This window comes from Chelonia mydas, chromosome 2 (genome assembly GCF_015237465.2).
Source record: "Chelonia mydas isolate rCheMyd1 chromosome 2, rCheMyd1.pri.v2, whole genome shotgun sequence".
Taxonomy (NCBI): domain Eukaryota; kingdom Metazoa; phylum Chordata; order Testudines; family Cheloniidae; genus Chelonia; species Chelonia mydas.
In genome coordinates, this window is record NC_057850.1 from 171,825,343 (window position 1) to 171,838,968 (window position 13,626).

General features: G+C 40.9%; 1 protein-coding gene across 4 annotated transcripts in view; it reads left to right on the forward strand.

The window, feature by feature from the left end:
• Nucleotides 1-6,070: 6,070 nt before the first annotated feature.
• The window catches only part of LOC102940223 (mediator of RNA polymerase II transcription subunit 1), a 29,515-nt gene continuing 21,959 nt past the window's right edge, over nucleotides 6,071-13,626 (forward strand). Inside the window, exons 1-6 of one of the 4 annotated variants that reach the window (XM_043540561.1) lie at nucleotides 6,071-6,423; nucleotides 8,238-8,341; nucleotides 9,823-9,907; nucleotides 10,338-10,392; nucleotides 10,959-11,091; nucleotides 12,453-12,481. In XM_043540561.1, coding sequence (XP_043396496.1) covers nucleotides 6,237-6,423; nucleotides 8,238-8,341; nucleotides 9,823-9,907; nucleotides 10,338-10,392; nucleotides 10,959-11,091; nucleotides 12,453-12,481 — 593 coding nt within the window. In that variant the 5' untranslated portion in view covers nucleotides 6,071-6,236. Of the gene's footprint in view, nucleotides 6,424-7,224; nucleotides 7,229-8,237; nucleotides 8,342-9,822; nucleotides 9,908-10,337; nucleotides 10,393-10,958; nucleotides 11,092-12,452; nucleotides 12,482-13,626 lie in introns of those variants that run through there. The other 3 variants (XM_043540562.1, XM_037891547.2, XM_043540563.1) reach the window with 3 other exon arrangements.

A 13,626-nucleotide genomic window follows, 5' to 3' on the forward strand; every position in this document is an offset into this window, starting at 1 on the left:
GATGGTCTCTTACACTTTTGCACAGCACCAGGCACAACGGGATCTGGATATCAATCAGTTGGGGTGCTACTGAAATGCAAACAAATAATAAAAATTAGATATGTTCAGGATGCAAAATTCAGGTCCAGATTGTGAACACCCCAAATCTATGTGGTGGTATTACTGTAATAAATTGCAGGGTAATGAGATAAATTGCATTTATCATCTGCACTCTGCCCAATAATCTCTCTCTGCTGTATAACTTCTAGCATTCCAAAACTTCAGGTATACTTAAAATAAAACCCATTTTTCTTGTCCCGAAATGTTTTCTTCTTTGAATGTATAGAGCTCAGAAGCCTCTGAGATGCAATGTCAAATACTTATTTCAGGAGTACTGGCAAGTTTAAAGCTAGATATTTCATGAATCATCAGGGCTAGGAGGGGTAGTTTCTTCTCACTCGATGTAATCCTCTACTTTCAATGGGATATAGCACTTGACAGGCTGTGAGAAATCAGAACAGAGAAATTACAACATTATTATGACTATAAAAGCTATTTGAGAAAATGTTATGAGTTTCTGGAAAGACATTAGGTAATAGTTACTTTGTAAGTTTATAGCACATAGAGATGATGTGATAATGAGGTATGGTATAAAGATTTTACTGGTACTGGTTTGGAGTGACCTACATAGCTCACTCATGGCTCCATCACGCCTCAATAATATGTCCATCCCAAAACTATACCAATAAAACTTTTATATGCATCACATACAGTTTCTCTTTTTCTCTGCCTATAGAGAGAAAGAGAGAGAGGATCCTTGTCAAGTTCAACCAGAACATTTCAGTCTGAAGACTCCTTTCCAACCCACTATTGGCCCACCAGTAGCTTAAGTCCACTGGCTTAAAGTAGACCCTCTGTCCTTTCAGCTGTCCCTTTTCTACCATGATAATACCATAAAAATATGGTCAATACAATAAATACATGTTTCTGCTCTTAAAATTGTATGAATTTTCTTGCTATTTCTTGTTTCTTTCATTTCTATAGCTGTATTTTCTTTTCTCTCTATTCCGTTTTTTCCTCTTCTGCATTTTCATGTTTTTGCTCAATCACTAATTATTTTACATCCTTTCCCTTTGTGTTAGCCCATTCGTTTTCACCAGCTACTTCTTTCTTCCTTCATGTCTTCCTCACCTTGTCTCTATTCTAATGTGGCCTAGTGGATTGAGTACTGGATTTAATCTTAGAAAAGCTAGGTTCAGGACCTACCTCTACTGCTAGATGACCTCAAGCAAGTCATTTTCCTGTCCGGTGCCTCTATTTTCCCATCTGTAAAATGGGGATGATACTGACCTCTTTGAAAGCTACAGATGAAAAGCACCGTGTAAGAGCTAGGTATTATTATGCTGTGAGGTCTTGCCACCCTACCTCCTTGCCTCTGTCCCCCAAGTGATCTCTATCCCTCCTACCGATAGCCCTGTCTGAATTTCCATCTCAGTTCTCCCTCGATCTCCCATGTATTTTCTCTCCCAGATGTACCATTTTCAATTTGGACCTAAAACATATCCTTGTAATTTTAATTCTGCTCCGTTCTGCACTACCATGTTAATCTGAGCCTGATTGCATGCCCATTTCATTCAACTCGAGCTAATCCATGGACTTCAGTGGGTGTTGGATCAGGCCATTTGTGAGTAGTTCCACTGGTTTCAACTGAATAAGGTACTACTCAACATGAATAAAAGTGGCAGAATCTGGCCCTTAATTATTAAAATTCTGTAGTAAAGATTAGAAGGACTGGAGATGGCGGATGAGCAAGAAAGTAGTTCCTGTACCAGTAATCAGTCATTCCTGTGGCCCCTAAGACCTTGCCAAAGAAAACTCTCTCTCTCTCTCTCTCTCTCTGTGTATATCTATATCTATATCTATCTATCTATATCAGGGTCTGTGTTCCCCTTCCACATGGGAGAGGTGATCCAAGCAATGAATATTCGGGGACAGCAATGCTGCCATCACGCAGGATAGTTTGACACCTCCCAATTATTCCCAGATTGAAAAATAGGTCTATTAGATAAACTAGTGTAATTTCATTTTTACATTCATGATCATTTGCCACAAAGCTATTTTTGTCCCATGTCTGCCTAGAAAACCTTAGCCTTCCAACAGATGGGATTCTGTGATAATGATAGGTGAGAGAAAAGGAAGCAGCCAAAGCTTAGCAGTATTACGTGGTTCACACTGTAGACTTTGAGTGCTAAGAGTCTGATTTTATAAGTTATGAAGTGAAATTGAACCTGGCTATATAGTTCTAGTGAAGTGAAATACAGGCATTGAGATTTTGATACTGGGGGGGGGGAGTCCTTTCTCATGTACAAAATACTTATTACTGTAATTGTAGATAAGAGGTAGTAAGTAAATGAAGGATAAAAAGCTACAGTGTAGTGTTGATGACCTTTAGCCATAACGGTCTAGGCAGTGACCTTATTCTTGAAAGCTAATCAGGGTTGAGTTTGGATAGTGCTAACATGGAAGACTGGCCATGCTATGTTAGGAAATGGTGGTGGTTCAGTAGTTTTGGTGGATATTGACAAATGCTCCAGCAAGATGCAAGAGGGCATTATTCTGTCTTTTGGATGAGATTTAAAACTAGGTTCTAACCATTTCTGATTATTTTATGTTCCATGACACTTTTTGAAAGAACAGGGTATTAACCCTTATGTCCTGGCCAAATATCAGTTCAGGCAATCATATTTTGTATACCTAAATATCTTCTGTAGTTTCAAATGTACACAGTGGCTTTTACCCACTGTCCTAAATTATTTGTGTAAAGTACTGTGAGCTGTTATGCAGCTGTTGTATTCCAATCCACCACCATCCAACTGAGGACTTTCATTTAGAAAGAGCTTTTTTCCTCTCTTGGGAAAAGAACTGAGAAAGTATTTGAACAAGTCTGATAAGAAATGTTACCGATTTATTGTTTATGTGTAAGCTTCATATGCAAAGTTTCTATATTGGGCATATTATTAATATAAAAACAATCCGCTAATGTGACATTTAAAAAAATCAAAATCTCAGAACCTTTTCCAAATTGCTCTTATTAAAAATATTGTTTAGTGTGAACAAGAGGCCAAATTTTGCCCCTATTGCACTGTCACAAATCTGGAGTAACTTCACTGAAGCCAATAGTTATTTTGGATTCATGATGGTGTATTGATTGAGAATGTGTATTGATCCTTTTGCAGGAAACAAGAACCAGGGGACATTCAATGAAACGGGAAAACTAATACATTCAAACCTGATAAAAGAAAGTACTTTTTCACTGGATGCACAATTATCCTGTGAACCTCATTGTCCCAAGATATCATCGAGGCCAGGAGCTTAGCAGGATTTGGAAAAGTATAACAAGACTAACCAGAGTAATAACCTTGTCTCTTTCATATACTGGGATCAACATGGCTACAACAACACAGCAACCAGAGTAATAATAGTAATTACTAATTTATAAAAGAGCTCTGGAAGAGAGATAAACCCACAAGCGTTGGGGCATAAACCAACCTCTAACTATTCAGATTTAGGAGGATACTTTCCCTGAGGGGAGATTATTCCACAACTACTCACTGCAAGGTTTCTTCATCAGAAGCTGCTGGTACCTACCACAGTCACAACAGGCTGCTAGACTAGATGGGGGCCTACTGCTCTGAGCTGGTATGGCAATTCCAATCATTTCATGTATCGAGAATAGAGTTTGGCCTGCTGCCTTTAATTTTTTTAACAACACAGTTTAATTATTTCATTTCTGTAATTCTATAACTGGCTTCTTTTTAATTATTTAACATTTCTAACTCTGCTCTTGAGTACGATAACTTGATACGAAAGCTCTGTACATGTCTGAACAATACCTTGATGTGAGGTGCTTTCAATCAATATATAAGCTCCCCTTACTCATGTGTAATGATAGCGCACATTATTATTTTTATGTAGCCAAACAGAGAAGCACTGTTCCGAGACAAGCAGAATCCCTACAAAGGGTTGGTGACAAAACATCCATATTCAGGCAGCAAAAAATATAATATCTAAATAAAGTGATGAAAATTCAAGCCCAGTAGAAAAGATTCTTTTATCCTCTTTTACAAAAATGTCTAAAGTGAATTTGAAGCTTATGAACAGTGCTAGATTGAGAGCACTGGAGGTTTAAATCTCTATTCTCAGAGCAGCTGCTACCAGAGAAGGCAAGCAGCACAAACCTTCTCATTATATTTTGGAGGCATTCTCTTCTGTAGGGTGAGAGGGCAATTCATTCTGCATGCTCATTCAAGGCCTGATCAAATCTCATCAAAGTCAATGGAAAAACTCTCTAACTTCAGTGGGCTTTGGATCAGGCCCAGGAGCCTTGGCCTCTCTGATGAAAATTATCACTGAAGTACTCGGTACTGCTAATTGTTGTGGTGTATTATGTGACGTACATCTATGTTCAGTAAAATTAGATTGAGATTTCAACTCATTTCACTCAGGCCATCAGACAGGTCTTGGCTAGTAGGAAGCCTATTTTTCAGTAAAGAAATACAAACAAATCTGAGCCAAAGAATGATTCTCTGGAATTGCTGAAAACATATTGGCCTAAATTTTCAAAAAGATGTCCTATTAAAGCTGGCAATTATATTGGAAGTCACTTCAAAAAATTTCAAACTGTAGCTCTTCAGAGTTTAAGACTAAAGTATACCTAATAAGAATACAGAAACATTTGGGTAGCTGGGCATTCACTTAATTACATCTTCAGCATAACTGAGCACCTCATTTTGCAAACTGTGACTTAAGCATGTAACTTCATCCTGCTGCATGCTTAAAATACATTTGTTTGTATTCTGTGGTTCTGGCACCTGTCCTGGTATTTGTGGGATAAGGCCTTGATTTTCAAAGGTTTGTCCCACTTCCCACAAGACCGTTAGGCCCTGATCATAGGCATAGTTTGACTTCTATATTTGGGGGCAGGAGGGCCGTTCCAGTCAGGCCAAAGAAGCTGCACGGGGGAAATTCCAAGCCTGCCTGATGCTTGCAGTTGGGGGGAAGGGGGGAATGCCCCCCTGCCACCCTCAAACTAGGTCCATGGCCTGATCCTGCAAACGCTTACTTCATAACTTTGAGTTATCCTACTGAAGTCAATAGGACTGTTCACATCCTACTCATGCACTTAAGTGTTTGTGGGACCTGTACCTTTATATGTTATAAGTCTGACTTCACAGCATGTGCGGTGATAATGGTGTGAAGGCATTGTTTAAAAAGAACAAAGGTAAATAGTACCATACATCTAAACAATACTATATGATGTAGACAAGACACATTCAGGCAGTACTGCATTCCTTCCAGTGTTGGGCTGCCCTTTCAGAGCAAAGACTCCATAACTCCTCTGTTTAGGGACCAAGTTTAAGGACAGTACTTGAGATTAAGCCTGGTGATGGGGGACCACTGCCCATCCCTTGCGCTCTATGTGGGAGTGGTGCGGGTCCTTGAGGCTCACAGAGGAAGTATGAAGAGAAATAGTGGAAGCTGGCCTGGGGAACAGCTGTTGGGCCCCAAATCCAAGGGCAGTTGGACACCATGCAAATGGCATGGAGGGTTACATCCTTTACTCCAGCTCCTAGACTGGAAGGGCAGCTCTGGTGTGGGAGCATAACTGCTTTATTATGAATTCCTCCCCCCGTGTGTTTATATATTCTTCCTCCTGGGGCACAAAAGGATGGGAGGCAGTATTTTCCCCGGGGGGAACTGAAATCAGAGGGGTATTTAAATTTACAGGGAGGGGTTGGAAAATGACTGGGAAGGAGTGTAGGGAAATCCCTGATGGGGAGCGAGGAGGGGTGTTGCCGGGTGTGTTGCGATCTCTGTTACCTCGGCGGTGGAACAAAATAGGAAGGATGAGCTTTTGCTTTGTCTCCTCTCCTAAGGCTGGGCTAAGGAGCGGGCATTTTGCTGTCGCTGAGCTTCCGTTTCCCCCTTCTGAGGGACAGAGGCGGTAGGGGATTTTGCCGGGCGCTCGGCTCTCCCTCGGGAAGGGGCGGGGATAGGGTTTTACTGTGTGTGAGTGAGGCATTTAAAAATCTCCCCCGTTCAGCTTGTCGGCCCTACTGGAGAGAGCAGCAGCAGCCCCGGGCTTGGGGCGGGGGAAGTCCCTGCTCAGGCTGAGGGCTGCGCTGGGTGTGGGGGAGACTCACGGGCTCTTCACGTGCCCTCTGCGGCTCCGGCTCTTTAGGAAGCATTTCCCGTGAATGGGTCACAGCTGCTGCAAGTATCTGGGGGAGCGAGGACCCAGCCCCGCAAACAGCCTGGAGATGCAGAGGGTGCTGGGGACGCAGCTTCTCCCCGGTCCCCAGGAGAGGAGCGAGCAGGAGTCCCTCCGCTCCTGGCCCCAGCCAGGCTCCTGCGGCAGGGAGGCAGGGTCCCAGGGTGCTGCTGGTAAATGAGCGTGGCCCGGGGGCGTGCTGGCCCTGAGAGGAAAGCACAGCGGGGCTGGGGCTCTGCTCGCCCCTGAGGTTTGCCCAGGCTGGGGGTTTTAGGCGGAGCGGAGTAGACCGGGAGGATGTGGTTGCCTTGTTTACCCGCAAACCGCTTCCACATGTTCGGGACGTGGGATCGGAGCTTTGCTTTCCCCCAGCCTCTCGGAGCTGCTAGTGTGTCACCAAACCACACCCCCTCCAGTCCGTGCTGTTTGTATTCTGAGGGTGCATTGCACACCCGGCCCCAAATCCCTCCCCGTGGGTAGTGTGCTTGCACCAGTGGGGGCAGGCAGCTGTGTGCAACTCGGAAAGCGGCGTGTAAACAGTCCTTCTGATGTGAGGGGTGCACACACAACCTCCCTTCTAATCCCCACCTGTGAGCTGGTGGAGGGAGAGGAATTTCCTCCCCTCTGATACTATTCTAGAAAGCTTGCAATGTGGTTATGAGCTCGAGCAATTAGGGTGATAGGAAGATATTGCCCCTCTGCGGCTGTTGGGGGTGACTTTCTCTCTTGGCCGAGAAGAACATTCTTTTTGTGTTTGGAATGCTCCTCCTTGCTCCAAGTGACATTTATTGTTAGGATAGTTCCTGGATCTTCCTACCTGAGCTCTGTTTCCCACCACTGATCCCCGTCCAGTGCCACAGAGGGGGAACCAGTTTGAATGCTTCCTATACCCATCCCATAATCTTCTGGTGGAGCTAACTAATGCTTAAGTGATCAGAGTGTGGAGTCAGGTATCAGCTGTCAATGGGTGCAGCTGTTGTTGCCCCACTTCCCCACCCCCCCACCCCTCTCAGATCATCCTGTTGTTTGGAGGGCCCTGGTGGCCTGCTCTCCAGAGAGGAGTGATTGACCCCACCATTGCTATCATTGTTGGGTGTCTCCTGGCTAGTTGGCTGGCTGCTGGTTGTGTCCTGGAGGAGGAAGGGGAGCTGCAGGACAACATAGAGGGGCATACTGTTACTGGACTGAGTGACTGTATCGTCTCTGCTCCTGTGGTGGTGGTTGCTGTTTTGTTGTGGAGAGAGTGGGGAGTGGCCTGGTCAAGAGGTGCAGCACTGCGGTGGCTTAGCTGCCCGGGCCCTGATCCCAGTGTGGTTCCTGCTCCTGTTCCTCTTCCCGTCACTGCTGGCCTTGGGGTGGTCTTGTTTCCTTTTTCCACTGAAAGCCCCTGGGAGGTGGTTTTTGTTTTCCCTTCTCCCTGTCCATCAGGGGCTGCCTTTCTCCCTCTGCTCTCGCCTCTTTTGCCAGGGATCAAGACGGGTCTGCCCCCCTGTTTGCCCATCTCAGTAGGCTAATTAAGCCTTAAGTCTTCAATGAGCTCCATGTTGGCATGTGGTTCTGTCCACATGGAGCTCAGGGCAGGGTCAAGGCCTCAATGTTTGTAATGTCAGTGTGCAAATGGAACACACACGTGCCAAATTATTCATGGGTCCAGCAAGTCACTTTAATATATGGCAGACTTGTCCATGCTTTTTTATTTGGAGTCTACATTTGCCTGCACAAAACCCCTGAAAGATGTTGAAAAACAAAACTAACACACAGAACTGCACCCTGAGAAATTTTAACACTGCCTATTGTGATTAAATTCTTGTACACAAAATTCAAATCCATCTTTCCTCTGCTTCCTTACTTGAAGTGCAACATCTATGAACTTATCTATACAGTTTAAGTAGAATGGGTATAATGAATAAACTATTTCTTTTTACTGATAAAGTAACTTGTAAAATACAGTATTGCATGTGTTAGAAAATTTCAAAATATTTTCCAGATCCTGTGAAACTTATTTCAACAAATGCTTTAATGGACAAGCTGCATCTAAAATATGCACAAAAACCATGGATTGAAACTCTGAAACTTGTACGTCTTTGCATGGTAAGAAATATCAGCAAGTTTGTTGGCAGCTGGATAAGATGAGGGTGTTTGACCAAAGGGCAAATAACAGAAATGTCTCTAACTAATCTGAAATTTTTCTTGGACTTTTTTTTTTATTATTATTACTTTTTTTTCAGGTGAAGCTTTTTCATGGAGCTTTCTTACACCTACAAAAGCCTGACTTCTGTTTATTTTACAGCAATTGACATGGATACTTTAAAACACTGCAGGGCATTGCTTTTCATTAACTCTTTTGGGCCAAATGCAGGCCTCATTAGGTAATCTTAGCAACTTTCATAATATTTCTTAGGGGCTTGAGGTCTTCACTCAGTTTTTGACTTTAGTGGGAGTTGGCCTCCGTAAAGAATGAGTGAGCCCTAAGGTTGTGACCCCACAACTCTTAGACACCTCCTTAACTCTACGCAATGTGAATAGTCTCAGTTAAGCATGTGCATAAATCATTGCCGGATTGGGACCTACGTAAGGAGCTCAGGATTGGCCATTCGTGTGGGATTGCAGGTCAGCTGGGAGGCTTCTACTTAGATTATTTTTTATAATTTTAACTTTTAAGGTACTAGTGGTTTTGGTTCTCTATGTTGGTTACTGAATTTAAGTGTCTCCTTGTATAAATAATGGTGGCTCCAGCACAGTCATGAATACTGCCTAGAAGTAGCAAATCACATTTGTGTCCATGTCCTCCTCCTACTCTCGTTATTAATATTTAACTAAAATATCCTCTTAACAAAAATGAGAACATAATTTTGCTGATTGATTTTGGAGGTTTCTAGACTGTGCCTGCCAGCAAGGAGGCTTGGAGATCCTAATTTCTAATTAACGTCACATTTTCAAATATAACTTGGCCCCTGATCCTGTCAATGCTTACCCAAAGGAGTCCTTACTTAGTGCTCATTCATTTTTTTTTTAACTCAGACACACTCTTCCTGAAGCCAAGAACTCAAAGACTTCTGGATTGGCCCCTAGGAAGCCTGGTGACAGTAGCTCAGATTATCAAACAAGGCCTGCATTTGGCCCAAAGAGTTTATGGATAGCAGGCTTTGTGCTATTTTAAGTACTTAGACTGTTAGCTCTTTGTTCTCTGTTTGTACGGCACCGAGTAAAGTGGGGTCCTGCTCCGCAACTTGGGTTTGTAGGTGCTATGGTAATACAAATAATTAAAAAAGGCTTTATGTCAATCGCTACAGTATTAGGGTGTCAATCCATTTAGTTCAAAGGGATTACTCTAGAGCTGAGTATTATTATTACTCATGTGCATAAAGTACTCGTGTGTAAGAGTTTGCAGAATCAGAGCCGTGGTGAACTGATTTCACCTTCATGTGAAATTATAGAATTCTTTTTGGCGTGAAATAGCTGCTGCTTTTATTTTGGATTGGGTTTGAATCTTTCTAATTCATACACAGAATCCAGTTTCTTTTTGACTGGTGATGTTTGAAATGATCCTTTTTCCTCCCCTATTGTGCTAGGATAAACCACCTCGAGGTTCCATTCATGTTACCCCACATCATCCTTTACTCTCTTGCTTGGAGAAGATACAGAGGACTTTAAATGGTAACAAGATACAAGAAAATTCATAATCCATTGTTGAACATTCCATGAAATTGCCTGTATCGGGGTGGGGGGGGGGGAAGGTACGAGGAGAGAGCAGTGGGGTTGGGCACTACCGCGATATGAATAGAGGCTTCCAATCAGGATTAAGATTCTATTGTGCTAGGAACTGTATAAAGACAGGGTAGATTCAGTCCCAAAGACATTACAGATTAATATTTAGGTTGAAATTGGGTTAAAACAATTCTAAAACCCTGATCTTGAGAATTAACTCCTTCCAATAAATCTTTCTTCAAGCATTGGTTAATGTTTATTATTAATGAAAAATGTTATCTCTTGTATTATCTACACTAGTTAAATCATACTTTCTGAAGCCAAAAATTGCCATTTTTTCCTAAAATTAAAATCTGATTAAATAATTTCCCCTTTTCAGCTAAATCTTTGTCTACTGTGATGACCAGATTGGAATTTTTATCCAAACAAATGGGGTAAGTTTGTTTATGCATTAAGTGTAAATGAAACAGAACTGCCTCAAATCCAGTGAGAATTACCATATGGATGACTTAACATTTTTTTTGAACTTTCTTGACTTGACATTCTAATGGGCTGTGTTATGTGGAACAAAAAGAGGATATGTAACTGTCCCCTCTTAATAGGGTGACCATACAGAAAGCGTGAAAAATCAGGACAGGGGGTGGTGGGGTAATACGTGCCTATATAAGGAAAAGCCTCAAATATCAGGGCTGTCCCTATAAAATCAGGACATCTGGTCACCCTACCTCTTAATGAGTTGTTTGTGGCATTCTTAGAAGTGGTTGTTCTGGTGGGGTTGAGGAAGTCATGCAAAGACTAAGGTAAATATTTGCTGAACACATTAATAATGCAAATCACAGAAGAGAAGATCATAAGTATCTTCTCTGGTTGGGTAGTTATCAGATGCTAAGCCAAGGAACAGCTATTTTAGAGCAGTGAACATTTCCAAATAAAATAAACTAGCCTTCTTTCTTCACACAACAAAACTTCCAGGTATACAATGCTTTTTCCTTTTCTATAGGTTGAAATCTCACATAAGCCCCAATGGGACAGTTTGCTATTTAACATCAGACATGTTCTATGTAGAAGTTCAGTTGGAGAAAGATGGAAAGGTGATAGATGTAAAATTGGCTCACCTTGGAGAAGCTCCTGTGGTAAAGTTGATGTGTTTTTCTTTCTTTTTTTTTTCTTTTTTTCCTTTTTTTTAATCATGCTCCTTGTGTAACAAAACATAATCTTGTTTTTATGGCTCTTTTTTCTGAAAGTGATTCATAATGGGATCCTTGTAACTGGCTGGAAAAACACCAGCTAAGATACTTCTCTGCTACTGAACAAACTTCCATTAGACTGTTACACTAGCTGGCATAAATATACCTGTATACCTAAATGTATTGATAATGTGAGTCTAGTTCCTAGAAGACATGAGTCCACATAGCAATTGATACTTCTTGGAATCCTTTTTAGCATTCTAAATGACAGTGATTCAACAGGTAGGCAGGCTGAGCTATTCTCCTAGTTAGATAATGGTTTTTGTACTGCGTTTTACATCTTCACAGTACTATAATGTGTTGGAGGGAGCTCTTGCGAGTTTTGTTAAAATTCTACCACCAAGCATAAGGGAAGAGTAGGGTGACTTCTCTGTTTCTTTCTTCCTCTTTAAATATTGTCACATCCAGACCTTCCACCAGGTATCTATCCCTTCTTAAAGCCCTACAAAAGTTGAACACTTATGTTCAACATACTAAATATATTCCTCAAGTGCTAAGAATTCCAGTAAAGTGCAGTTTAATTATTGTTAAAACAACGAGGAGTCCTTGTGGCACCTTAGAGACTAACAAATTTATTTGAGCATAAGCTTTCATGGGCTAGAACCCACTATGAGAGAGGATTTCTCAGCCATCTTCAATACACGTGCACACATTCCTGCTAATGGGGATTATTACAGGGGAGCCTTCTGGGAGCCCCTTGTTAAAATATTGATAGAACATCACTGTGTGTGTGTGTATATTAGGTGAAACAACCTGGTGGGTAAAGTGTGGAGAACCTTGCGCTGCCGCTGTCAGTGCTGTTGTTCTGTGGCTAAACGGAAGTGTGCAGGACTTTAGGGCTGTCCGCCCAAAAATCTGAAAAGAGTACAAATTAACTCAAAATAAACGGGAACAAATGTGCCTAGTGAGGAAAATCGGTCATTTATATTGAGTTATCTTATTAAGAATGGAAGTACATATTCAGGAAATTGCAGCACAATGGATGCCAATAAAAAACTGGCAAATGCATTTTAGAAATAGAATTTATCTTGGGTAGTTGTCAGTCACACAGCCGCTCTTTTCCTAGTATTCTCATATTAAGATTCTACCATAACTAACTATATAATATGATTTTGATTTCTTGGAGGAAATTTTGTTGAGTAAAATAATGAAGAATAATGTTGTTGTCACTGGTAAAATGTTTACAGAGGTATTTCATAAAGGGTGCTAGGAAAGTCTCTGACCTTTTCATTTATTTTTTTCTCTAGGTTTGTGATGATCTAGTACAGCTTCTAAGGTATGGACTTGCTTAGAATTCCTTGGCTGATTGGAAGGGAATTATTGAATAGTCCTGAACCTATTCTGAAAATAATTTCTGAAACATTTAAGTTAGCAATGTATTTTAAAGGAAATAGTACAAGAGTTTTCTCTTCTAAACATCCTAATATCAGTAAGCTACATATTGCTGAAAACTTCATTTTTTTAAAAATAATTTTGTATTTTTAAGTATGAAACCAGAAAGTGTTTTAATTTCTTTTCTTCTTATCAATGTCCATGTTTAAACATATCTATATTAAAAAATATAAAAATATCAGCTTTAATGCTTCATATTAGAGGGCTTTTTCGTTTTTAATTCTTTATAGCCTGTAAAATAAAGGGAAGGAAATACCTTTTGCCTGCAGTTTGTATGTTCACTTCTGGAGTAACTGCTTGTGTAAGCAGATGCGACTCCATTAAATTCAACAATGTGTGTTGGCTTTTTCTATCACCTGAACACACACAATACGTGTATTTATCTTATAAGGACTGCAGGGCTACATAACACAGTTTAAACCCTTGTTTATCAAAGAGTGGACAATACATACAAAATTGTACAAACTATGGTTTTGGCTAGTAATGAAACACATGGATTCTTAAAATTATTTTCCAAATATTATTGCTACATAGATTAGCTTTTGTTGTATTCAGACCCTGAACTGACACTCCCTAGATTTTTTTTTTCTTTTCTTCAGTTCTTCATTAATCTTCTACTGTGGCAGTGCAAATAAATCAGAATAATCTGTTCTGTTTCTTTTTCATAATGTAAAGCGGAGAAAGGGTCTTCACGTTTCCACTAGTGATATTTCTAGAGGATGTTGTGCAATGGATTTAAAAATTCTTACTGCTAAATATTTCTTGACCTGTTTAAACATTTCCTGTTCCGAAAGTGACCGTCATTTTAAAAGCCAGATGAAAAGCTCATTAGATTTTAAAATCTACTTAAAAAAACAAATTCGGTCAACTGCTCTTTCCAATGAGTATATTTCAGTGACTGTGGTATCTCACATAAGTGTGTGTGTGTTTTTTTTTTTTTACTGGAATAAAAAGGACAAGGATGGGTGAGAAATGGAAGACGGAGGATACTTCTGCCCTTCTACCTTAGGGCCTGCATTGCACATTGGT